The 26,614-nt window shown below is 39.3% G+C and overlaps 2 protein-coding genes across 2 annotated transcripts; one reads left to right on the top strand and one right to left on the bottom strand.

The window, feature by feature from the left end:
• Positions 1-168: 168 nt before the first annotated feature.
• Positions 169-8,361, bottom strand: znf330 (zinc finger protein 330). The gene is made up of 10 exons (XM_026171315.1): positions 8,280-8,361; positions 7,717-7,874; positions 7,605-7,624; positions 7,428-7,498; positions 6,036-6,112; positions 3,425-3,551; positions 3,245-3,349; positions 3,055-3,101; positions 1,343-1,460; positions 169-631 (listed from the first exon to the last, which is right to left on the bottom strand). The coding sequence occupies exons 2-10, from the start codon at positions 7,834-7,836 to the stop codon at positions 366-368; spliced, it is 951 nt and encodes a 316-aa protein (XP_026027100.1). The 5' UTR covers positions 7,837-7,874; positions 8,280-8,361; the 3' UTR covers positions 169-365.
• Positions 8,362-10,167: 1,806 nt separating this feature from the next.
• rnf150a (ring finger protein 150a) lies at positions 10,168-26,612 on the top strand. The gene is made up of 7 exons (XM_026171314.1): positions 10,168-11,042; positions 18,567-18,817; positions 19,981-20,052; positions 20,177-20,259; positions 20,361-20,457; positions 20,567-20,777; positions 24,118-26,612. The coding sequence occupies exons 1-7, from the start codon at positions 10,589-10,591 to the stop codon at positions 24,249-24,251; spliced, it is 1,302 nt and encodes a 433-aa protein (XP_026027099.1). The 5' UTR covers positions 10,168-10,588; the 3' UTR covers positions 24,252-26,612.
• The last annotated feature ends 2 nt before the right edge of the window (positions 26,613-26,614 follow it).

Genomic DNA, 26,614 nt, shown 5'->3' with positions numbered 1-26,614 from the left:
AGCAGTTTCATAACTTAACCCAGGCTTGACTGTAAAAACAGAGGAGAAAGCAGGGCACTTAAAGCTTTCTGAGCACCATCAATTTTTTTTAGTCAGGCTTATAATAGCAGGTATTTAATTTATGAAACTGAAATTAAATTGAAACTGTTATTTGAGTCTTTTATTCATTTTGTCTCTATACAGCTGCTTGAATATTGTTTAAAAAAATGTATTTTCTCTTTCAAAGTAACATGGAAAGTTAAAACATCACATCAGCTTTAATATTCATCTCCAGTCTTAATTGTGCATCTAAAGCTTTCTTGAGGATCCTTTGGGTTTACAGGACCACGTGCTCCAGCTGCACCACCTCATCAGTCACCATCAGCTTAGGCTGCAGCACCATCCAATTTAAGACCAGCCAGCGACTCGGACGCAGTTTCTTGTTCGCCCTCTTCATCTTCTTCCTCCTCCTCGTCCTCCTCGTCCTCCTCATACTCGTCTTCCTCATAGTAATCGTCTTCTCCGTAGTCGTCTTGTTGGTCTCCACCTCCGGACGCTGCGTTCTTCCAGTAAGCATCGTACCCGGACGCACCGTCGTAGTAACCGTCGTCATCGTCGGCACCGGCCTGTCGACCAAACTTCAAGGTGCGCGCTGTGAACAATGCACAGGTGTCAACGTTAGCTCTGGTGTCATTACGCATGGTGGTGAAGCGACAAAGAAAAGGTCCTGTAAGATACAGTCTGCGTAATTCTCTGCAAGCAATGTTTATTCTAAGCCTTCAGGTTGTAATTTAACTCATTATATATCACTTTGTTCCTCTTGTCAATATATGACTATGACACTGCTGTGATCCTTCCACACGTTTTTGCCTCTGTCCCATGTCGGAAATGAAATGTTAATATTGCTAAAGCTCTTTGTGAGGAGCTAGAAATATCAGATTCACTGAGCAGGGTTTTTGTTTCAAAATACATCTCACTCTGCTAATAGCAAGTCCTTAGAAATAGAAATCAAATCCTGGCAGCACATTTGAGAGAACAGCAATGTGGCCAACACGTGTTTGGCACTGCTTCCAAGGTCAAAGTTTAATTGCATAACATCAGACTCTGCTTTTACAGCAAGAAGCATTTGAGAAAAACCCAAATATTCATGAACAATTCTCTAGAAAATACAATTAGCTGCACTGTGTAAATGACTTCTGGGGAAAAACAAAGAATTTATTTTTCCCCTCATGGTTTTGTTTCATTTTCAAAACACAGTCTGCGGGGAAGTAGCAGCTGTGGCAACTTCCCCGAAACAGGAGCTTTACGGGAAGAAAAACAACTAAACAACTTCCAGTCGTTTAAAGGTCTGCGTAACACTCACTTGACATGCTTAGATCTTTGGTCTCCTGTGTCTCGTGACCACATTTGGGACACGGAGGACCTTTTCCTTTCTCCTGTTTGAAGACTTTACTCTTAGTGTGATCATCACAGTAACAAGCCTGCAAGACACAGTTCAACTTTCAGTCAGTTATGGCATGGAAACGCTGGTGCACGAACATGATATCGATGCATAGTTCTCGCTCAACTTCAAAACTAAAGAAAGCAAAGCAGTAACAGTTCAGGCTTGTTTAGGCAAGAGGAGTAAGCTCATTCATCCACATCCGTTCATCCATAAAAACTCGATCGTATTCCCTTCCTCCAGTCTCAAATTCAGAGATCCTCACTCACTGTAACCAATATATGGCAGCTGTCTTTTGCCTCTTTTTGATACAGACTGTACTCTTAAAAAAAGGATTGAATTGGAAATATAAATAAATAACCCCTGCCCCAAAAAGCAGAGTTCCTATTTCAAATGCTTTCTGATCAGATTGCAACTGTGGCACAATGCCACGCAAGCAGCACTTGTGTAAATGTTGTGAGCCACTCCATATGTTTTTATTTTGTTCCTGATGAAGCCTGATAAACCTGAATGTCTGCTGTAGTCATTCCTACATTCTAATATCCTCAATAAACATGGCTTCTCTGTGCAGAAATGCATGCTAAAGTTCAGCTGGCGTAATTTCGTCAAAATTACCATGTTATCATAGTATAATCAGTCTTGTTGTTTGTTGTCTATATGGAGTTGGGGCAGAGTCTCATGCTCAGGAAATGCGGTTTGGTTGCTAGGAGACCAGCAGAACATATACGCTCAATTAATAAACAGCTCCAGCTAAAACTTTGCTTTGAGGGAGGATCAGCATTATTTACAGTGTTGAGAAGACATCCCTTTCAGCTAGCATGATGAGCAGGAATGATTACAGCAGGCTAATGTAATGTGTAATATTTGGTGTGCAAATGGGCATGTGAGGGTAGCTTTAATTTAAAGCTTTAAAACAGACCTGAGAAAATGCACGTCAAAGATTTACTCAGTTGGCACTGGCTGTCTATGCAGTGCATCTTTTATAGTGCAATTCTTTATCCTGTAATTTTCCAGTACAAATAAACAAACATTACTCTATATATATCTATATATACACATTTAAGGATAAGCACACTCACTTGTTGTGCATTAAGAGCTGATTTATTGCAAAAGTATGCTTTGGCTACACATATTGTCATGAGCTGCCTGGCAAATTCCTTCACTTGTGCACTTCAGTAAAAGTATGCACTGCGACTATCTGGCCTAGCAACAGCTCGTATAGGTCATTGATAGGACCAACTTATTTTTAACCTCTGTAAGATTAGCTGACAACTGTTAAACTAAGCACAAGGAACAACTAAAGGCAGTATGAGCTCCGGCTGCTATTTTCAGCAGGTCCGTTGTTGTCAGCCTGGAGCGCTTTCTTGCCATTTTATTCGTTCAAAGCTCTTTGATGTTTAGTTTCAGTTACGTGTCTGTTGTACACAAGGAATATTTCCAGATAAAGGGAGAAAAACCAAAAGCAAAACCACATGAAAACAACGATGTGAATTTGTAGCCATCTTATCAGATTTGGTTCGTTCTTCTTTTGTTGTTACAAACAGTTTTGTAATGCAAGTTGATAACGTGGGTTTATTTTTTACAAACATGCTTGTGATCCTTTTGCATTATATTTTCACAGACTGATTCCTCACCTTACACCGCAGACAGGAGTGTTGTCCCAGTTTATTACAGGAAACACCTAAAATAATACAACAATATTATGAAAACACATTCGTAACATCACTACTGCACATGCTCCCTCTGGATATTATCTGCTCATATGGAAATGATACGCTTTAAACACCCCATTGAAAAAGCCGATTGAATGACAGTGTGACTTACATTTGAATGTTTCTGCTTGAAGAACCTGGCAGCTTGCCTGGTGCTCAAACTGATCATCCTCACATAAGAAGTTCTGACAGAAGGAACAGCGGAAGATTCGCCCTCCTATTTAAGAAGTTAAACCAGTCAGTGGCTCTACTTAGGTAAGCAGGCGAAACAATCAAACAGAGGTGGTCTCACCATGATCCCAGACACTGCGCTCACACTCGATGCAGTCGGCATCAGTCAAAGGACATGAACAGGCGTGAGTGCTCAGGCATTTCCGACCATGGCACACCCAAGCTTCACAGAAGTCGCACACTGCCCCCTTGTGATTGAGTAGGAGAATAACAAGGACCAAAATCAGAAATTGTACTTTCTTTTTTTATGTTTAAATAACCTGCTGATGAGTTTACTGGCATGTAGCAAAAACAGACACTGATTACTGAACACCAGCTGGACCCTTGACACACCTTATCATATGCTACTTAGCTTAATTATTCATTTTGATTGCACTTGCACAACACTGCACCATGAGCATAAAGAGTGTCAGAGTGATACTGAATGGTAAATGGACTGATTCTTATATAGCGCTTTTCTACTCTCCCAGAGTACTCAAAGCGCTCTATACAACATGCCTCATTCACCCAATCACACCCACTCTAAACTCAAGTGCAACTAATAAGCATTCACACACATTCACACTCCGATGAACGCATCGGAGGGCAATTTGGGGTTAGTATCTTGCCCAAGGATATTTGGCATGCAGACTGGAGGAGCCAGGAATCGAACCACCAACCTTCCAATCAGTCGCTAATCTGCTCTACCACCTGAGCCACAGCCACATGAATAATAGCTAGCCCCAGATTAATGCAGAGAAAATCTACAAGCTGCTGCTTCTTGGTTGTAGATGACCTCTGTTGGTGTGCTTGAGGCCTTGTTTATTCTCCTAGCCTGCCGTCTGGAGTGCTGTTGCTATCAGTGACAACATCTAGATGAGCGGCTGATTGTTGCGGAATCTGCTGGCAACATGGATCTCTTGGTTTGTTTGTTATTCGGCATCGAATGGCCTTACATATCAAGGGAGAGTCCTGCTGCATTTACAGTCTCTGAAAGCTGACATTATCATTGTGTAAAAGGACTCCTCCCATGCTATTTGATTATAAACCTAATATACCGGTGGGATTTTAAAGTAAGTCTTTTTTTTGCTGCTATCATTATGCGAGAATGTAGATCCAAGTCCCGGCCCCGTGCAAAATATTCCCACAGCAGCGGAATTTAAAAATAGAGCAGGTCTTGACCTTGTGCACTAGAATTTTTCTCCCTAAAAGGACTCGATAAAGCTCTGCACTGGCACAGCTGAAACAGACAGGGCCACAAATGAACCTGCTGCCTGGATCTGTTAGAGTTTTAAGAAATCAAACCAGGACCTTGACTAGAAATTCCAAATATCAATACATACAGTGCTGTGAAAAAAGAATTCGTCCCTTTCACAATTTATTTTTTATTTGTATATTTGTCACACTCAGTTTGAGATCCTTAGGCAAATATTAATATTAGACAAAGATAACCCAAGGAAATACATACTACAGTTTTTAAATTATAATTTCGTTCGTTAAGGCAAAAAAAAGTTATCCAAACCTACCTGGACATTTTATATCAACTACTTATGTTTTTAATGCAAATGTAGAATAGTCTTGATGCTCTACATTGAACTGTCTTTCCCATTTTGTATCATCTTTGTGCCTGAACCTATTTCCTCTATGGCAATCTTAAAATGTTAAAAAGCCATTGAGCCAAAAAAATTCATCTGGACCTGAGAACCTCACAAACAATTTTTTAATCAGATTCTTCAGCTTAACATCATCCCTGAAAATCTAGAAAGCTGCCTATACTTTATTATTTTAAAAACATGGGATCTCCTCAACAAATATTGCCCTAAACCTAAATTTCTACTTGCGCCAAAATTGTAGAATTTTAAATAAACTCAACAGTACTGTAACAGCAACTATGTTGGTAACAAATTCTATTATTATTGCCTTGGACTGAAAGCTGCTGTGTTTGTTGATCTGATTCTGATGACCATGAGCTGCTGTTAGAAAGACTCAGTGACGTCAGTTAGAATGATAAGACTACAGGCTAGTTCAGGAATGCCCTTTCAGATAGGACACAGTGTGTTTATACAGATGAATATAAGTCAGGTTTCTATGAAGCTTTTAAATGGAGTCACGCAGAGGTCAACTTTAGACCCTGTTTTTTCTTCCTTTTTATTATTAATATAGAGAAGATTATGCCTAAACCTAAACCGCGCATTTATGCAGATGATACCATAATTTACTCACAAGGCTCTACTCTGAGTCACACTGTTGACAGCAGCTGCAGGCACTCTTTAGAGTACCCAACTTGGAACAGCATTCTCTTATTTTGCAGCTCATTCATGAAATACCTTTCAGAGAACACTAAAGCTGAATCATTTTGTCTCCCTGGGAAAATACAGAGGGTGCCACTGCATGATCTGGACCTTGTATTTGAATTAAATTTACCACTGACAAAATTAACTGACTTGTTTTATTTTATTTTGATGTAACTTTGTCATGGTGCATCTTCTTGGCCAGGTGGCCCTTGAAAAAGAGATATTTATCTCAAAGACTAAATAAATAAAAATATTATTTCTCCCAACAAAACCTACCAGAACAATGTTCCATTAAATAATGTCAACCTAATATCATTTTTACAGTCATAAATTACATTACTGAGTGAAAATAAATCAAACAGATATATAATAGAAAACTTAAATATACAATAAACTTACCACCATGCCCATTCCAGTGCTGTGGATCCCTGGATGTTTGACAACACAATCCGATGACTTCATACATTTCATTTTACCTAAAAACAGGAAGAAAACTTTACAGATGAATAAAACGAACACAAATAATTTCAGTGTAATGGTAAATAGTGTAATACATGAACAAAATCCCCTTCACAACATTTAGCCAAGTTACGATCACTCTCAAGGAGCTAGGTTTGCCAAAGCTACTGTCGTCAATCAAGAAATATCTTTATTAAAGTAAATACAGAAGCTTTCACTAAGCCTGAGGTAAACCTTCTGATAACGCTAAAAAAAACACGCTAATAACAGAATAAACTTTCTGGGATTTCCTTATATTGATGATTAAGCATGCTTCAAGACTGAAGGCTGAATAAAAATGAACTTGTACCAGAATAATAAAGGAGAAGAGCATAGAGAAGAAGAAAACAAAACAAAACCACAGAGTTCATGAGCCAAACTTTTTGAACTGTGTGGTTTTCATCATCTATCTAACAAAATAATGGAGTGTAATGGTAGAAGCATGTAAGGTTATGTGAAAAACAACAACTAAACCTTTCAATTCTACTGTTTTACATATCAGCACATTAAAAAAAATCATCTGGTCCTTAGCATGACATGACATGCAGAAACGTGTGGAAAAACTAATGACATCCCTCCTGCATTTATAGTATTTAACAGTGTAAGTAGCAGCCAGGTACTGCTAATCAAATGAACTTGATTTATTGACAATCAGCAACTGTCAGCACCTCTATAATAACAGAAGCTTTGGCAGGTTGCTGATCTGGAGCATTCAGGTACGTTAACTCTATGTCATAATCTTTCCAAAAGTGGAGATTCCAACAAATTCACTCACAGATCAGTCTGTGCAGTGCTCCGTGAAACTGCAAAAAAACCGAGAGCAACATCCAAGATTCTACAGGCATGTAAAATCCTCTGTACACCAAAGTATTCTACCGTCAAAGGTGAGGACATCTAAAGCTTGAGCCAACCACAGCAAATGTACAACAGAATGGATGATTGAATGGCCCAATCACAGCCCAGTCAAGCTAAAAAATGATTACTTCATTACTGCTGCTGAATCTGGTTCTACAAGCTAATGAATCCAGGGGTGTGAATAATGTTTCCACACAATGCTTCTGAAGTTGGACTTACTTTTTGTTAAGTAATTAATGACCTGGTACAATGTGTTGCTTATTTAGGTTATATTAACCTTTTTAAGACCTTGCAGGGACCTTGCTATCACTGAGCTGGCTGTGAATTGGCACATTTTTGAATGGGCTTGGATGTGAAGGTCACAAATGAGCAGGGAGTGTTAGCTTTAAAATGAATATCATTCCAACATTACTCAAATAACACGTGCAGTGTACTCACCACACTGCGCGCAGACAGGCAGCTTCTGCACCGAGTTACAGAAATAACAGAAAGCCCTGTTCTTCTGTTTTCTAGCATGTGGCATCAGAAACGTTAAAAAAAAAAAAGTTAATTATCTCAGAATTATGGAGAATCTGCAGTTGCACATTGGTCATATAAGTGAATAAAATCACTTACCTCTGACATTTGTCACATTCCTGCAAAAATGTAACAGTATAAAAGATTAGATACATATTAAGGCATTGCTGTTGTTTTAATTGGGCATCTATCAGCTATCGCAGCTACACACCATGTTGGAGTTGCAGGGGTGTTTGGCCACGTCAACATGTTCCCTGTTGGCTCGTATTTGCTTCTCTCGCTCTTTCCGATTTTCAGCCTTTTTTCGGGCACCGGTTTTCTTTTTGGGCATTTCTGGTTCTCCGCGGAGCTTGACACTGACTCCGTCACCTGCAAACACGGACAAACGGGGTGAACCACGCCGGGAGGAAACTGGGCGACTTCTTCTGCGTGAAATTCAGCTAAGAACGAGCAACTCTTAGCTGATATCTCATCTCAGTGCTTTTCCAATAAGCTGCACAGGGACTACAGCCAGCAACACGGGTGGTGAATTACGACAACAAGCACTACAACTATAAAAAGTTTCTGACATTTCTGTTCATGTTGGCTAGCAGCTCCCGTGTCTGCTGACTGAGCTGGTGTCTCATAAGCAAATTACATTTAAAATAAACTATAACACCACTCAACACATGTGTACATGACTTTTAGACTGTAAAGGAACCTCCTAAGTGTTCCTAAATATTACACGCTAGCGTAATTAAAAAGAAAATAGATTATTTTTGTATTTTTCTTTACCGAAATGATCAGTTCAGAGAACGCAGCTAGGTCCGTCCTGAAAATGTGTTCACCGGAACACTCGGCTAAAAAACATTCGTTCCACACATGCTGGTTTTTGGTTATGGTGGCTTAGCGTCACCTCTTTTCATTTAATGATTGATGTTAAATAATTTACTTTTTTATAGGGCAGTGGTAATGCATAAATATACAATATGGCCTACTTTAAATAACACAATAAACATTTGCAATAATAATGATATAGTCTATATGATATATAATAGAGTATATATTACAATAAGACCTAAATTTAACCAGTAAAAGATAATTTCTTTTTCGAATGGGTTTGGCTCCAGTTTTTCTTATAATGCTACTCCATGTGCTAACGCTAATGGGAGCTCTACAATTGCAGGACATTTCCTGTATCACCCTTGAAAATAGCCCATACATGTTGCATAAATGACACTTGTCCTGAGACAAGATGTAAACCTAGCTGCTAAAAAAGCCAAAATATAAAATAGAATTCACCAAAATGCCTTTTTTTTTATCAAAACTTTTTTTAATCAAATTGTGCTTCATATATAACCATTAGAATTACCTTTAAATCCACTTTTTGATGTTTTGATTTTGCTGACACGTTTTTTGTAATTGTGAAGTCATTTAGTTAATATCAACATAGTAATTATGCACTGCAACAAATGTGCAACCTTGTTATTGAAACCTAAAGAAGAAGTGAGATGATTGGATCATGTTTTAACACCAAAAGTTAGTCGTCTTTGACATATTTTGTATTTTCTTTCTGTCTTTTCTGACTAGATTTGGTGTGTCACTCTAACCAACGCATCCCTGTTGCCCATATCATGGACTGGTAGATTTTGAGCATTAAAGCATTTTCTGCTGCAAGTCTCACTCTCCCAATCACACACACACATTCATACATTGCTTTTATCTATACCTAAGCACTTTTATCAGCCAAACCCCAATGAATACATCAGGGGCTGCCCCATATTACCAAAAAAAAAAAAAAAACCCAAAACAAACCCCCCCACCAAAGTTTCCTTCCTTTCTTTATATAACTACATTTATCCTTGACTTTTACAGTACATTACATTCAACAACTGCACCTTTTTCAGACAAAACACTTTTAACACATATTAGCAGTGATTTGCAACCATGTTACCATACATGTAAAACAAATAATACAAACATGTTTTGAAACACAAACATACAAAATATTTGGTCCTGGGATTTTCTTTGTCAAATTTACATCATAATCCACAAATAAATGTAATTTATTACTGTAATTACTCTAATTAATTACGTGTTACTCCAATTCTAACCCTGTTACCAGGTCATTTTAAATAAAACATTCATAAGTGTTTTTCTTAGCTCACAAAGATTTGATCTATTCCATTTGTAATAGTTTGAATTATCTGTTTGAGCAAGGATTGGAAAATAAATATTACAAAGTTGGGCAATAATTAATTAAATTAACATAACATAACTCCCCTCAAGGCACTTCATACTGTAAGTTAAAAGATCCTACAATAATACAGAGAACCCCCAACAAGCAAGCATTTGGTGACAGTGGGAAGAGAAAACTCCCTTTTAACAGGAAGAAACCTTAGGCAGAACGAGGCTCGGGGATCTGTTTGGGTGTGAGGTGAGAGAAAATGGACAAAAGACAGGCTGTGAAAAAGAGCCCACAGTGCAATATTAGATATTTAAGATCTACTTTTTTATTAGGTTCCCAAGCATTGGTAAATGGGCTGTCTCAAGCATAGCACAAATAAAGCATTACAAAAATCTACACATTTTTTTGATGGATTTTATTTTTGTTGTTTTTCTTAAATATATAAAAGAAAATATAACCTAGAAGCTCGATTATTTTTATTTATTTATGCTGCTATCTTTAAAGCCTAAATTGCTCTCCAATGGAAGGATGACCCTATAATATCCTGCAGTGATTTCTAACAGTTGTAGATTCATCACATGACGTCGTGGTCGGTCAGCGGCATCTTGTCCACGCCCAGGGCACGTGCTGATGAGCAGCGAGCCAGTCCTGGGCGAGGAAGGAAAACAGCTGACGGGGAACAACAACACAGAGTCGCCTTCTCCTGCAGGTGGTGGTGTACCGTGGACAAACTCTTTTCACACTTGGCCTGTTCGGGCTGCTGCCTGGCATCCTGGTCGTTATGTGGGTCTGATACATTTCTGAAGCATCTAAAAGAGGGTTTGATGCGAGCTCTGCGTTGAGGAGGAGGTGGAGGAGGACACACGGAGCTCGCCATCCATCCTCCCTCCCAAAAAAGAGCAGCAGCCGCCGCACAATGGCACCGTCCCTCATCCGAGCTTGCCGCAGTCTGGCTCTCTCGACGTGGCTGGTGTCGTTTTGCTTCGTCCACTTGCTGTGCCTGGACTTCACGGTTGCAGAGAAGGAGGAGTGGTACACAGCTTTCGTTAACATCACCTACCTGGACCCCGTCACGTCGCAGGTGAGGACGGAGAAAACCGAGTGCGGTCGGTATGGCGAGCACTCCCCTAAGAAAGAAGCTAGAGGTCTGGTCCTGGTGCCGGCCCTCCTGCAGGACAGACAGGGGTGCGACCCAAACATCAGGTTCCCTCCTGCCCCTCCAAACACCCCTTGGGTGGCGTTGGTAGCTACGGGGAATTGCACTTACCGGGAGAAAATCCGTAATGTCGCAAACCACAACGCCTCTGCAGTTGTCATATACAACGTGGGCTCCACTAGCGCCAATGACACCATAACAATGTCCCACTCAGGTAAGAGGCAGCATGCCAACTCTTTTCCCTAACACTGTCCCAGACTCCTTCAGGCAGAACAGATAATCTACTACAAAATAGTCCCGGCTGTGTTACTGAGCCCTGAAAGCCCACATGCAACTAATCTTCAGCTTATTAAGTCTCCATCCAAGATCAGTGGCTTTCATCCCTGCAGTGAAGCCTGCGAGCTCTTCTGCTTCACTGCAATCACATCAAGCCTAATGTGTTATCAGTGTGTTACACCCGAGGAGCTCCTCGATCAGATATGGCCATATATTTGCCAGATGTGTTATTAGTGGAATAGTATTAGGTTGGGATAAATATATATACTGTATGTTTTATTCCTGAGCTATACTTGTTTATTACTCCACAGAAGCATACATAAATGAGGGTGGGTTTCAAACTGTGTGGCATAGAGTCTGCTGTTTTTTTTATTGTCAACTGCTGATTAAAAACATGGTGGGAAGTGTAGGGGAAACTTTTCCAGCTTCCAAAGTGCTGCATGCCACAAAGAGCTTGAGAACAATGGTCACAGATTGTCCATTTGAACTTCTGCTTCTTCTCGTTGTTTGACACTTTATTCCTCAGATAAATCTTGTTTGGTTACCTCAAAGCATGCTACAAATTCTAGCTACGAAATAAAACACAATAATCAGCTTCCAGTGCAGATGATGATGGAGTAAAGCTATAAAAACAGTATTTTAAATAAGGTTAATGTCCTTACATATGCTGAAAGTTATTCCCCACATTTTTTGTAAATAAATAAGAAATACTGTGGAAAAGAAAAAATAAGCCCATCTGTGTAAAGGATGACTTTGAGTGGGCTTCACCTGCTGTTCTGAAGAAGCACTCTTCTCTTTAGTCCAGAGGATGGGGCATTCATGTTTTCCTAGAATAATTTCAAATTTCAATTCATCTGACCACAGAACAGTTTTTTCACTTGGCCTCAGTTCATTTTTAATGATCTTTGGTCCACAGAAGACGGCGGTGTTCCTGGATCATGTTCACGCATGGCTTCTTTCTATGACAGAGGTTGTTTAACTTGTGTTTGCAGATGGCACAATGAACGGTGTGCACAGATAATAATGATGATTCCTGGAAGGGTTTCTGAGCCCATAATGATTTCTAGAGTAGAATCATGCCTGTTTGTGATGCCTTGCCGCCCGAGGACCCAAAGATCACGCGCATCCATTGATTTTGAGTTTGAGAATAATTTGATGATCTTATGTCCTGTATATTCAAAAAGTCTTCAAGTTATTCATGAAATAAAAGGTTTTAAAATGTTACATTATTTTTAAGTTCTGTTCTGGTTGAAACATGGTTTTGTTAGATTTTCAAATCATTGCATTCTTTATATTTACATTTTACACAGCATCCCAGCTATGTTGGTTTGGGTTTGTTTTTACCGTCACAGAAGAAGAAGATGAGTACAACTTTCTTTATTATACGTGTATAAACCGAGTTTTAAGTTAGCCATGGCTATTCAATGTTGAAACCAGTCAAACCAGTTTGTTATTGAATGGAGAGTCCCCACTTTGTAAGGTATTTGCATTTAATCAAATAAGACAAGAGCCTCTAGACTCTCAGAAAGTGTAAGACAAGGATAGTCTGACAATGGCTCCTCAGTGTGACACTAAAGAACAGCAAACCAATCTTTTGACTGGTAACGCAGTCAGTACATGCAAAGCAAGCACTTAAAGACTAAAGCGAGTAAATGCAAAATGATCAAATAACACACCCATCACATTTTGATGACATAATCCATGTAAAAATCTCATGAAAACAACACTTTGTGTTCTTAGAGTCAGGTCTTTCCTCGTTGTTTTGCCAGAAGCGCTGTGTTGATTAATGGTAATTGGACAAACAGGGTTGTTTAAATAGCACCCCATGCAGAATAATTTACATGCTAACAGCTTTGTAGAACAATTGTAGTGTTTGTTTTTTGTTTATTTTTTTAATCTACCCCTCAAAGTCACATTGAAAGAGAATCGTAGATCTTTAGTTTTACCCACAATCCCTAAAAATCAGTAATGTAAGTCAAAGGGAAAATTCCTGCTATTCCTCTCACATTGCAGTTCTTAAATCTTTGGCTGTTGCAGATGACAACACGGTGCCTGAAGGCTGTTTGACAAAAGGATCTGTACAGAAACAGATGTTCAAACTAAAAATGCAAATCATAGTCACAAACACTGATCAGTCCACACAGAAAGGAGATGTATAAAAACTACTTGTAGGCCATGTTGGTGTAAGTTTCATGAGACTTGTATGTCTCATCCTGTGACTTACTCATGTCATTTTATTTTTAAGTTTTGTAAATGAACCTACAAATCACTGATAATGAACATTTAAAACAGCAGAGGACAGGAAATTTATCTGTGAGTGTTTTGTTTCCTTTTGTCACACATGTTGTGTGACTCATACTATGTCGTACCAGGTATGATGTAGGACCCTGGTCTGGATGGACTAGAGGAGCATAGAGATAAAGCTGTGTGAATTAATATTATATCTATATTAATATGTCATTTCAAAACTGCTGCTAGTGCCACAAGACTGTTATTAACTCTCAGATCTCTTTCATCTCCTTAAAAAATGTTTTTCCTTTTTTATTTCCGTACTTTTTTTTTCTTCTTTTTTACTGCTTTGGTTCACTCCAACCACCACCATCAGTCTCCTACCAAACAGTGGACCCAGAACTCATTGGATACCAACATTGGACTACTGCTGCTTCATAGATGTGACTTTTTTTTCCCACAGCAAAGTTTTAAGGTTTTACTTTTTTTCAGTCAGCCTGTGTGTTGATGGTATATGACCATTAAACTTCCTCTGCTCCTCCTCTGTTTCTCACAAAGACTCCAGTGTGCAGACCTGGTTTACCTGGAGCATCAGATAAAAGGCACCAATCTATTTTTAACTCTTGCCCTGCTTCCAACCATGACATAAATATAAACTAAGGCATCTTTAAGAGAAAAGAAAAGGCAACAAGGAGAGGTACAGCGATAAAGCTGGTAGAGAGGAAGGAAGGTAATGGAGAGGGCTGTGGCAAAGACACAGGTCCTAATATGTAGAATGGATAATGAAGCTGCTGCCAGAGAAAGAAGGGCAGACCAGAGCCAACACAGCTGGGCTGTAAAATCCACAGCTGCTAGAGGCAGAAACTCGGCATGGCATTATCCAGTTTAAGTCTTTCTTCTCAAGCCTGATTTGTCTAAATGCTTTGTTCAACTTTAAAGAGATAATTTAGGTTTCTGAATAACCCATGTAGAAATTAACTTATTCATTATGTAAACGAGGATTTCTCACTTCTGGAAAATTATTACTGTTGTTTCCAACCATTCAGATCATGGCACATATGAAAAAAAACAAAAAAACTAACTAGTCGTTCCGAGATGTCCAACATTCATTATCTCACAGGTTCATATGTGCAGAGTTACATAGGTTTGAGCTTCAAACTAGTCTTTTTCCAGTTATCTAGTGGGATTAAGAGAGTGGGACCACATATATTATGGTTGCAAAACACAATACCCTGCTCAGTAGCCGTCATCCACAGGCAGAATGTGAGTTTTGATAGCTGATTCAGATTCAGTCTTCACAGTCTGTGCTCTCATGTCAGATCTTGCCATCACTGCTCTGGCAGCTTAGCTGCTGAAACACTCCCAAGCTGGCAAATGTGTTGCGTTACTATGACAGAGGGCTACCATATGCTGTCACATCAAAATGACATAATTTTGTCATTTTACTCTTTTTGTCTCTGTGTGTGTTTGAAAATGTGGCTTAAATATGTTTAATGGAACTGCTGTTTTCTGTCAAAGCCACAGCATCTGCTTTGTGTCACAGCTAGTTTTCCTTCAGTCCACTGCTGTTAATAAAGATGTAAATCTATAGTAATCAGTGCCTCAGCGATGTCTACAGGAGGCCTAGATCCTTTTAAAGACATTAACCACACAGCCCGGACAGGCTGGTGCCAACTAAATTAACCCCATTCAGTATTAATCCACTCTTTGCTTCCACATTTTGGCCAAGTGGGTCTGAAAGACACAGATCTTTCACTAGTTCAGCCTCAGTCTCCGACATTGCCCTCCTGTTTTTAGAAGCAGCTATTTTTATCTGCTCTCACTGCGTCACTGTGAGCAGAAGAAGGAGATAAGTGTCGAGGCTTAGGGAAACCTTACTTGCCCTGTTATGCCTTTTCTCGTTTCTGTTAGCTATTAAGATTATACTGCCCGTACACGGTTGTTTAAAGGTCTACAGATTTGGGCAGTTTTATGTTTCAAGTTGTTTACCGTTTAACAAGACGTGGTGCAGTTTTATCTTGTGTTTGCAAAGGCAAATGTTATATCACAGTGACTTTTCCCCTCTACCATATGGTCATGCTTAGTAAAACCATAAATCCGCAGGCCGGGAGCATGTGTCTCTAAGGTTACAGATTGAAAAATAGGTGTAAAAACAGGAAGCATTACGTATGTTATCAGGTAGAGAGAATTACCTTACATTATTGGGGAAGTAAAGCTTAGTTCAAACACCTGTTTAAAAACTTTAAAACTGTCTTCATCCTATGTGAAACTTTTATGAGCGTGAGAAGACTCATAGGGAGAGACTGAGATAAAGAAGTGTGACAGCAAGTGGCCTTTACAGTCTGAACATAACCTTGTGTGCAGCCGGATATTACCATCTGTTTTCAGTCCAAATAAAAGCTTTTGTTTTCTCTCTCATTTTTTTAAAGTATTGTTTGCTTTAGAAACTCCAGCACGAATAAGCTCATTATGAGAAAGCTGCTATCTAATGTTTGTGTTTGTGCTAATATTGAAAACACTGCCAGTTGGATGATGAATATAATGCCCAGTTCTTTCAATGCACTTTAAATCCTGATAAATTAAAAAAAAAAAAACTTTTCCTGTATTTTTGCTTTTATAAGCTTCTTGGCTTGAAACTCACGTTGCTGATCCTGACATAAATCACTAAAACTGTGGCTTTTTAATCCTTTGTCGTGTAAAATATAGAAGCTGTTGACTGGGAATTATTATTATTACTCTCATGCTATCTTTGTGATGGATTCATAGCATTTGTGATATTTAAACAGTACTCTGTGTATTTGAGATGCTTGTTGGGATGGCAGCGTGAATAAAGCCACTCTCTCTAGTGACAGATACAAGGTGTGACCCACCATGGGGAGCGTGTCCCTAGAAACTGAGTTCTACAGTCACTTTGTCCGATGTGTCATTTCCTCATCACACAGGGCAGATTAATGCTGCATTTTCAGAACAGATACAAATGTCCCCATTTCAGACTCTATAAAAGATTGCTTTTAAGTCTGGAATTAACTAAATATTTTTTATGTAGTATTTAATATTGATCATTCAGAAGGCCGGGCGGCAGGGTCTTGCATGTGCTTCCTGTGCCTGTGTGGGTTATCTGTGGGTACTCCGGCTTCCTCCTGCAATCCAAACACATGCGCAGGTTTGTTTTAAGTGGCTGTTCTAAAGTGGCCCAATGTCACAAAATTCAACGTAACATGATTCAGATGAGAAAATTGTGACTTAAAGTAGTAATTAAAATCATAAATGGTTCATTACAACAAGTTTAAAATGTAATGTAATTCCCTGTACAACTCAGTACAAGTACTTAAGAATGATGAATGATGTAGCAATGTTACGGCATATGAGTTTCCAGTTTATAAATATGTTCCATGCCTTCAAAATTATAAATGGACTGGTACTTATGTAGGACCTTTATACTCAGGGTGGTTACCTAAACCTCTTCCCACTACAAGCTCATCCACCCAATCATGCGCACATTCATACAGCAATTTTGATCTATGCCTTTTTACTAACACGCACACACTCAAACTCTGTTGTTCAGTATCTTGGTCGTGGATCATGTGAACAGGAGGAGCCGCTCGACCACTGCTGAGCAGCCACCCCGCTAATTACTCTAATTGTAGTTGCGTTAAGAGGCTTATACAAAGCACAATGTCATCTGATACTAAAACCCATAAAAATCAGACAATGTAAATATATCCTTTCTCCCTGGGAGTTTTTCACAAATCACTGCATCACTGCATTCTCGTATATAAAAATCGTGTAAGTGTTTTACAAGAATAGCAAGTTGTTTAAAGACAGAAGAAAACTGTAGAAAAAAAGCAGCTCAAAGTACAATTTAAAGTCTCTCCCTTAATGAGAGATGCTCAGAGCGTCTGTATTACATAATCCTTCATTGTGCACAACAAGCAAATCAACAGATGGTTGCTGGCAGGAAGCCTCCGACACCGAGAGTGAGGCTTTAGTTCATCTGTCCTGTCTAAGCTCCCAGCAGCCTGCTCAAGATTCCTCTTTACTGTAGCACACACCAGTCTGAGTCGGCAGAGTTTTAGCACCTCCTCTGCTCTGAAGCACCGTTTTTAAATGCTCGGGTTGTGGTTGGATGTGTGGCAATTTGCTCTGTAAAATATAAAGTAGTGCTGTATGCAAATATCTGCTTTTGTTTTTCCTTTTTATTGGATTTATCGGTGCATACTGTTTTGCCTAACTCCAGTTTTTTTGTATAAAAGGAAATATTTGTTGTTTGCCCTGTGAATAGCCATCACTACCTCCACCAAGGAGGTTACATTTTGGTGGTGTTTGCGTGCGTGTGTCATCACTCTCATGATAGCTCGAACAGCTTTGAATGAATTCTAAAAAAAGCTTTGTAGGGGTGTAGAGTGAGGTCATGTTAACAATCCATTATATCTGGCTTCCATCCACCGAGGTCACCTTAATGATTTAACTAGAAACTATGATTCTTAAAAGTGTGTATAAAGTGTGTATTTTCAACATATAAAAAGTTACATATATGTCAGTATGTTTTGTAAATATAATAAATCATTCTAAATATCACGTTTTTTTTATTATGACCTTGTTATGTGCATTAGGTTATAAGAGTTTAAATAATAACAAAAGTATACTTTTTTGCAAACAAAATAAAATTGTGATCAAAAAACCTTTTCGCTTGATGATTTATTGTTTAGATATTTAAATTAATTTTACTAAGCAATGAAATAAGTGCTACACAAGCGCTGTATTTAAATATATACAAATAGCAAAAAAAATAAAATAATAAAAATTGTACTCAAAACAAAGTCAAGTATATTAAAATGGATTTCAACCAGATAAATAATAAAATCCTATAATTTCAAACTTCTTAAAGTTTGTTTAAAAAAAAAAAAGAACAAAGAAAACAAAAACAAAACAAAACAAAAGAAAATTTTTCAGTTCAGTTGTATTTATATAGAGCGAATTCCCAACAACAGTTGCCTCAAGCTGCTTTATATCGTAAGGTAAAGAGCCTACAATAGTACAAAGAAAACAGAGAAAACCCCAACAGTCATTTGACCCCCTATGAGCAAGTATTTTTGTGTTAGAAAATAATAAATCAATATTTTAAAAGTAAACATTTTGCACAAGATAAAGAGTTATTTTATTTCCTCACTTGCAGCACTGATTCATCTCCTGAATGTCTCAATTTGTACTTCCTGTGTTGCGTGTTGTGTAGACACAGGCGATGTTGTGGCCATCATGATCCCGGAGCGTAAAGGCCGTGAAATCGTGGCCTTGCTCGAGCAGCACATCATGATCATGTTGCAGATCACTATAGGAACCCGCAACCTGCAGAAGTACGTGAGCAGAACGTCCGTGGTGTTTGTGTCCATCTCCTTCATCGTCCTCATGATCATCTCCCTCGCCTGGCTTGTCTTCTACTACATCCAGAGGTTCCGCTACGCTAACGCACGAGATCGCAACCAGGTATGTCTGTGTGCAGCCGATGTGTTTCTGACGGGGATAGTGTTGCAGCCGTGTGGTGGATTTTCCCATATGGCCCTGCTCCAGTGTGAACGTAAGGAAAGATCCAAAATTAGCCTGACACCTGGCTGAACACGAGCATGGCAGCCCAGTGAACCATCAAACTGTGCAAATACCTTTCTTGTTGGGTTTTTTGCCATCTCTTTATGAATGGGCTGCTCTGACATTGTAGTGACGTCTGTAATGACGATCCATCACCACGGCTGTTATGATAGGGGCCGTGGCTGTGACAACTATTGTTTGTGTTTTCAATTTGAATTATACTAATTAATGTTGTAAATAGGGTACAGCTGCAATAATGAACAAATCTGCTTTCAATTCATAATGTGAGACAGACGTGGAGCAGTTCAAGCACGACTGTCAGTTATTATAATACAACTCCATGAATCGAGTTTTTGTTTTAATCCAGATTGTGGAAATGGGGTCATTAACAGATGGATGAGTTTATCTATGTGTCGTGTATCTATATCTACACTTTAACTAATGACTCCTTTATTCACACATCTGTCGTTTTTATTGCTGAGACTTTTGAAAACGTTTCAAATTCAGTCTGATGTTTACTTGGTGAGATCTTCTGGTTGCTTTTGAGATCTTTAGTCTAGCCTCTTTGCAGTAACATAATTAGTTGAAACATTTTCTGAATCTGTTTTATTGTTATACAAACGCAGACAACCAATCAAGTCAAGTAACAACAAGTGTTTTTCACATGGTCACCTGCCGCTTTATTGGGTACACCTTGCTCGTACAGGTTTGGACACCGTGTTGCCTTCAAAAGCGGGTCCAAACTCTTCCTTTAACAAGGTGCTGTGATTTTGTTGCATGTTGACGAGATAGCATCACATAGTACGAGGAACAGCACGGTTGATCTTAGTTGATTTCATCAAGAAAGATGAAACTTTATCAGCTTTTTGTCATTGCAAGCCAATATACACTATTAACCAAGGCTACTTTGTTTTAAAAGACAATTTAAATTCCTGAATTGTTCATTCATATATATACATACATACATACATACATACATACATACATACATACATACATACATATTTAAATTTAAATGTTGTTAATAAAGTAATTTTTTTTGTATCTCTGTCTTTTTCATACAGAGGCGTTTGGGAGATGCTGCCAAAAAAGCCATGAGTAAACTTCAGCTACGCACTATCAAAAGAGGAGACAAGGTAACTCAAGTCTAAAAGTACACATACGGCCACAAAAGTCTTCTTATTTATGTTTGAATTACATGACATGAATTTGATCATTTTTAAAGAATTTATTGGCCTCTTATTTTCTGTCTTGTTTAAGGAAACAGAGTCGGACTTTGACAACTGTGCAGTTTGTATTGAAGGTTATAAGCCTAATGATGTTGTAAGGATATTACCATGCAGGTAACTTTTATTTATACCTTACATATATATTTTTTTTCTGTGGGGAAAAAATCACATGCACTGTAATATATGTTTTTTGCACTGCTGTCTTGTTTGGTCAGACATTTCTTCCATAAGCACTGTGTAGACCCGTGGCTCCAAGACCACCGAACGTGTCCCATGTGCAAAATGAACATCCTCAAAGCCCTGGGAATCCCAGTGGGTTGTTTTGCTTTATCACACAGATAAAGTGATAATGTAACTAATCAAACCTTACATAAAGCTTTGGCAGTGATAAAGACATTAGGATGCCTCTGATATGTTCCAGTTTAGCGCGGACTGCTCGGATGAGGTTCCTCCAGACTACGAGATGTCTGTCGGAGGTCCGCCTACCAACCCCATTAGTGGAGCGAGCGAAATCACAGTTAACGAGAGCTCGGTAGTGTTGGATCCAGCAGAAAGAGGAATAGACCTGCCGGCACTCCATCCTGAGACAGAGTCAGCGCTTCAGGCGGGGGAGAGCCGTATCTTTGCCAGCAGTACGTACAGACATTTTTTACTTATAGCAGCCTGTGATAGTGGTGGACAGTACAAACCTGATTCTGAAAAAGTTGGGATTCTGTGTAAAATGTAAATAAAAACAATGCAAAGATTTCCATAAACTCATATTTTAAGAAAAATATTAGCTCATTTTGAATTTGATGGCAGCAACACGTGAAAAAAGTTGGGATGGAGGCAACAAAGTGCTGGAAAAGTAAGTGGTGATAAAAAGAAACGGCTGTAGGAAAAATTAATTAGGTTATTTGGCAACAGGTCAGTTACACAATTGAGTATAAAAAGAGCATCTTAGAGAGGCTTAGGGTTTTTTTGTGTATGTAATATACGAAAGTACTGATATCTGAGTACTTCCTCCAGGCACATATATTACGCTGAGGAGTTGAGGAAATCCAGTGCTAATTCACACTTTAACACAATTAAGAAAATCTGTTTTCCAACAGCCTGCCCTTTGTGACGTTTAATGCATCCATGTTTGATTGTTTTCAAATTAAATATACATGAGGTCAGTCCTCCTGTCTAAGATAAAAACAAGAGGAAAAACTCAAGAAAGTCACTAACTAACCTACCTAAAATCTTCGTTCATTGCATTTCTGTAACTTATATAATCACCTAAGGGCTGTGGTGTTGCCTAATAGCTGCAAGCTATTAGCACTTTGCAGCGTGTGTTTATGGGTGTGAGTTCATGCAGAAGCTCTTATGTGTTTCTCCGAACATGATCTCTGAAGCCAAACTATTTTACATTTTACCAAAACAGGGAGTGGGGAGTTTAAGTGTTTTTTTGTAGCAGCATGTTTTTTTAAGCAGTTGTTAAATTGACAAAAAAAACAAAGAATGCGTTTTGTTACTCTTTCTTTATATGATAATAAATCCAATAGTGTTTCACAATTTTTCCTACTTGCAAAGGATAGTATCGTAAACCTGCTGATTTAAGTTTACTTGCACATAACAAGTTAATTGAGAGGTAGTATATCAGTTTGCCAGAGGCACAGATCGTAGTCGAGTGCGATGAGAATGTAAATCGGACCGAATAAATCGTATGTTGCAGCTCGTGCACCAGTGCGCAAACAGATGATGGCACTGACAGGGAGTCAGCACGGGATAAACAAGCTGATCTGCCAGGATTTCTGCTGTAGCGGCTTGGCAGTGATGAAGTGCCAGTCATGTTGCTCTTTACCCTGAGTAATTAGCAGGACTAGTAATGTAGCTATCACTCTTTCCAGTCAGCCATTTAGTGCAGGTAAAAAGACCCTGATTTCTGGACTTCTGTCTTAATGCATTGCTCACGTGCATATATGAAGACTGAAAACATTGTTAGTTGTTGAACAAACCTGTTTCTGTTTAACATGAAACAAGAGCTTGAGCAAAAGTAATCTGCTTTTTCACATTTGTGTATCTGACATGGATGCCATTCAACCATCACATAAGCACTGAAGCATACTTTGGAACACTCTGTACATGTCCACAATTTCATTATACATGTACAATGACAATGAAGGGCTATTCTATTCTTTTAAAATTCCAGCTTCGTTTTCTGCTTCGAAACCCTCTCCACAGTTCAGCAGGAGAGAAGGGAAAAAAAACATTTGAGAGCATCATTTGTCTGTATGACAGCACCAGTTGTTTTCTGCACACTTGCATGCAGTTTTTTCAAGGTTGGTGGTAGGAAGGTTGCTCAGTCCTCTTTGGTAACATCACACACATCTATGGGTTACACCAACTGTTCATTAATGCAGTTAATTATTAGTATATTATAGTTATTAGTGCACTTATGCATAGACATGGTCAAAACAGCCTACTGTACTACGCATCAGAATGGGGGAGAAAGGGGATTTAAGTGACTTTGAATGTGGAATCATTATATAGTTGTTGGCATGAGATGGGCTAATATTTCAGTAACTGATGACCTGCTGATGATTTTCCCACACAAAAATGTCCAGGGTTTACAGAGGATGGGCCTGAAAAGAGAAAATATCCAGTGCGTGCCAGTTCTCAATGCCTTGCTGACAGAAAGCAAACAGTAACTCAAATAACCACTCATTACAAGTGAGGTGTGCAGAAGAGCACATAGACTACAGCAGTAGCAGAAGACCGTCTGGGTGCTAAACCAGTGAGCTAAATAGTTGTAAACTGAAATATCTAGTGAGTGGTACTTCTCTGGGTGAAAACATCATGGGAGAATGTCCATACTCCTTTGAGTTGGTAGGAAGGCAAAAGAAACTCCAATAACCACTTGTTACAGCCAAGCTATGCAGAAGACTTGTTAGAGCCAAGGTATGCAGCTGAGCCACATATCACACCCCATCACATGCCCCTATCACCTTCTCTTGTCAGTACAAACCGTACGGACTGAAGAAGGCCATTTTTCCCTTGGACTCTGCAGACAAGGGAATCTCTCAGTAGCACTTGGTTAAATCCAGCATTGTGAAAAAGTGAGCAGTGCCTCTCCAGTCCAGGGACCTTATCAGCGCAGGGCATTGGGTAGGCATCCGACTAAGACACCTTGCCTTGTGGTAGTCAACACAGAACCGTATAGAGCCATCTTTCTTCAACACAAGAACTATGGGGCTACAGCAGGCGCTGTGTGAGTCTTCTATCACTTCTATTTTCAGCATTTCAGCCAATTCTTTCTAAACAATTTGTCTCTTATGCTCAGGTAACCTGTAGGGCTGTGAATGCACTGTCATGCCATGGTGCATTTCAAAATTCAAAATGCTCTCTGGGCCTGTGTGAGATGGCCATCAGAAATGGTGGAATTTTGCACCTCCGGGCCCAATTCATCTCTTTCCGTAGCCAGACTCACCAGAGAAGCGGTTTCAGCTTCTTTCCATGCATTGAGGTTGAGGTTGAGGTGATATATCTGTGTGGTTCCTCCCCTGTCTGACCATACCACTTCACGTAGGACCCCCACCCTCTGAGTTACCACAAAGGGTCCTTGCCACCTGGCGAGTAACTTTGGGCTGGAAGAAGGTTCTGTGTTAACTACCACATACTCTGCCATGGGGTTGTAACTCTTCCCCACAGTCACCATCGGACGTTGATAAAGGTCATGAACACATCCTCACACACTGCCCCAACAGGTTATTAACAGATGCCCAAAGCGCCACTCTAAATGGTAATGTTTCTCATGAATTGCAACTTTTCTATATTCATTCAAAGGTGCCTTGTTAGTGTGTTCACAACATGTTTCTGCTGGCTCTAAAAAAAAGGTTGAAAAATCAGTTACCACATTTTTTAGTGGCGATGACATTAGCCAAAAGTATTAAAGACACAGCTGCCTGTGATGTGTCAGTTAATGTATCAACTTGCTCTCTTGCCCTTTAGGTGAGCACCAGCCTCCACTCAGCAGTGATTCAGACACTTCAATCATCGTGGGCATTGAGGTAGGCATGTCGGAATTAGACCTATCCACTGAGCAGGAATGTGATGCCACCAAGTCCAGAGCCAATCAGAGCTGAGACAAATAGCACAAAACTCATAGGACAAGGAGGAAAAAAGCAGGACTGGGTGATCAGGGTGCTCCCCAAGATTATCCAGTGATGAAGTGACCTGGCTGAAGATGAATGTAAATGAGCAATACAAGTGATAGCAGCACAAAATACCTGGTTCTTTCTTCACTTGACTAAAAAAACGGATTAATCCCTGCATCTATGGATATTTAGCTCGCTCATTTCCTGATGCCAGGATGGCTAGTCACACCCCTCACCATGTGGTGACCAACAGTTTGTACATTCAGTCTTTTCACATCCTGAAACCATCCTAACTACACATACAGTAACTCTGGAGGTGTATGAGCCCTTCACAGTTGTTTGTCCCGAGTGAGACAAACCAAACCTGCTGCCGAAGAAAAAGCAAGGCCTTCTGCACACCATTTTCCAGCTTTAATCAATAGAAAAATAGGAGTGGATTCTTTGACTTCCTGGTACAAGATCACTGCCAACAAATCCAGAAGTTGTACTGATATGGCGTGCACCTGCATGGCGCATTAGGAGAGCACCTGAGTGGTTTTCTTCTGATTCTCCAACAGTTGGTGTGACTTTCCACCAGCAGTTCTTCAGCTTCAGACTTGAATGTTAGCTCTGTTGTCGTCGCATGACATTAAGAATTTGGAATATGAAGGCACACAAGCTGTAATTTCAGAATTTCTCAGTGTAATTGTTTTTGTTACTATTTTGTGGTTCTCAGTTTTTAAAACTTTGACTTTACCGACTAAATATTCCTGTCATGGAGAGACAAATGAGCAAACACAAGCTAGATGTTTCTGTCCTCACATCTGACAATCATAGCTTGTCCTAAGCAGTTTGAAGTGATGTCACTCTCTGCCCTGCTGAAACTGCTGCCTGCTGAAACTTCACAACATGTGAAGTAAGGGATCATGTTCTCACTGCTGCTAAACACAGCTGTAGCTGTAGCTATAGCAGTTGTCACTACCAATTTCTCCCACTGTGCACACTTCCCTATACAAGCCTACACAAACCAGCCAATATAAATACGTCAACAAGTCTTTGTGCCAAGCTTGTCTTTTGCATATTAGCCATTGTTATTTGTCATTAAAGTTAATTGCCTTGGCTGACAGGCTGGAACTACACTAAATCTTTTCGTGATTACCACCCTAATAAATAACATCAGGGCAATAAATTATGTCAGTTGAAAAGACTGTGTTAGATAATAAAGGAGGCAGGGCTCGGGTTCATTCAAGGAATTCTCTGCCCCAAGCATTTTTTTTTCTTTGTCCTGGCATGAACAGTTACCAGCATGGAAACATTTACAGTCTTGGAGTGAGTTTACACTAAACTGGCTAGTTTTGCCAAACAGCATCGATGTACCGTACCCACAGGGTTTTTAGCATGGATCTGCAAAAAAGTGGAAAGAAATTAACAGCATTTGGAAATGTTAAAAATAAGACAGCTAACTTACTACAGTTTGGAAGCACATGTACAAAAATGGTTCTGAATTTAATATAACTAAATATTTTCATTGAGAAGGCATGTGACAACTTATGGTAAAACATAGCTTCAGTGCTTTAGCCCATGAAAACGTACAAAAATATAGCAACTATAACAGATTCTTTTATATTATTAACAAATGTGCTGTTATAGTGAAGACCCTAAACTCTTCAGTGTTTTGAAATTTTACAATGAGTTTCAGCCACAGTCTGTATATAAAAAATGGACAAACCTCCCCATTTGTGTAAGTGAAGACAGTGCCTTAAACCTGCATTCTTTCTAATGGCCAGCAGGGGGCGAGGGAAATTCTGAATGCTTAAAAGTCTATGAGAAAATGATCCCTTGAGATTGTGCAGCATCGTTGGGTTGCCGGTCAGCTCCTTTCCGTTTCCTTTACCTCCATTTCTTACTTCCAGCTCGAGGCTCCAAAACAGGACTCAAACCAGCGGGTTACATCATAGCAGTCATGTCCATCATTTATATGCAGACTATGGTTTGAGCTCATTGTCTTACAGTTGATTTGCTCTCACTGCTCTCAGAGGATCATTTGTTTTTAGAAAATCTCTCCTCAGTCTAGACTACCTGCCCAGAGCCAAAAAAATGACACAAAAAATTATTCTATCGGGATCAGATGAAGACCAAGACTGAAGTTTATTGTGTTCTGTTTACTTGATTCTGCTGCCACCAAGTGGTCAAAATTATGAAATTATTATTATGATTATGAAATAATTATTTTCAGCATTTTATCAATATACTTGTTTTCCTTATCCCAAATTCAACACTACTCTAAAAAGACTGTTTTTGAGAAAAGAATGTAGCTAACTCAGCATGTGCTCCAGAGTGGAAGCTGACTGTTAATGCAATTACATTTATTG

This window comes from Astatotilapia calliptera, chromosome 6 (genome assembly GCF_900246225.1).
Source record: "Astatotilapia calliptera chromosome 6, fAstCal1.2, whole genome shotgun sequence".
NCBI classification, from domain to species: Eukaryota; Metazoa; Chordata; class Actinopteri; order Cichliformes; family Cichlidae; genus Astatotilapia; species Astatotilapia calliptera.
This window is presented reverse-complemented; position numbering and strand designations above follow the sequence as displayed.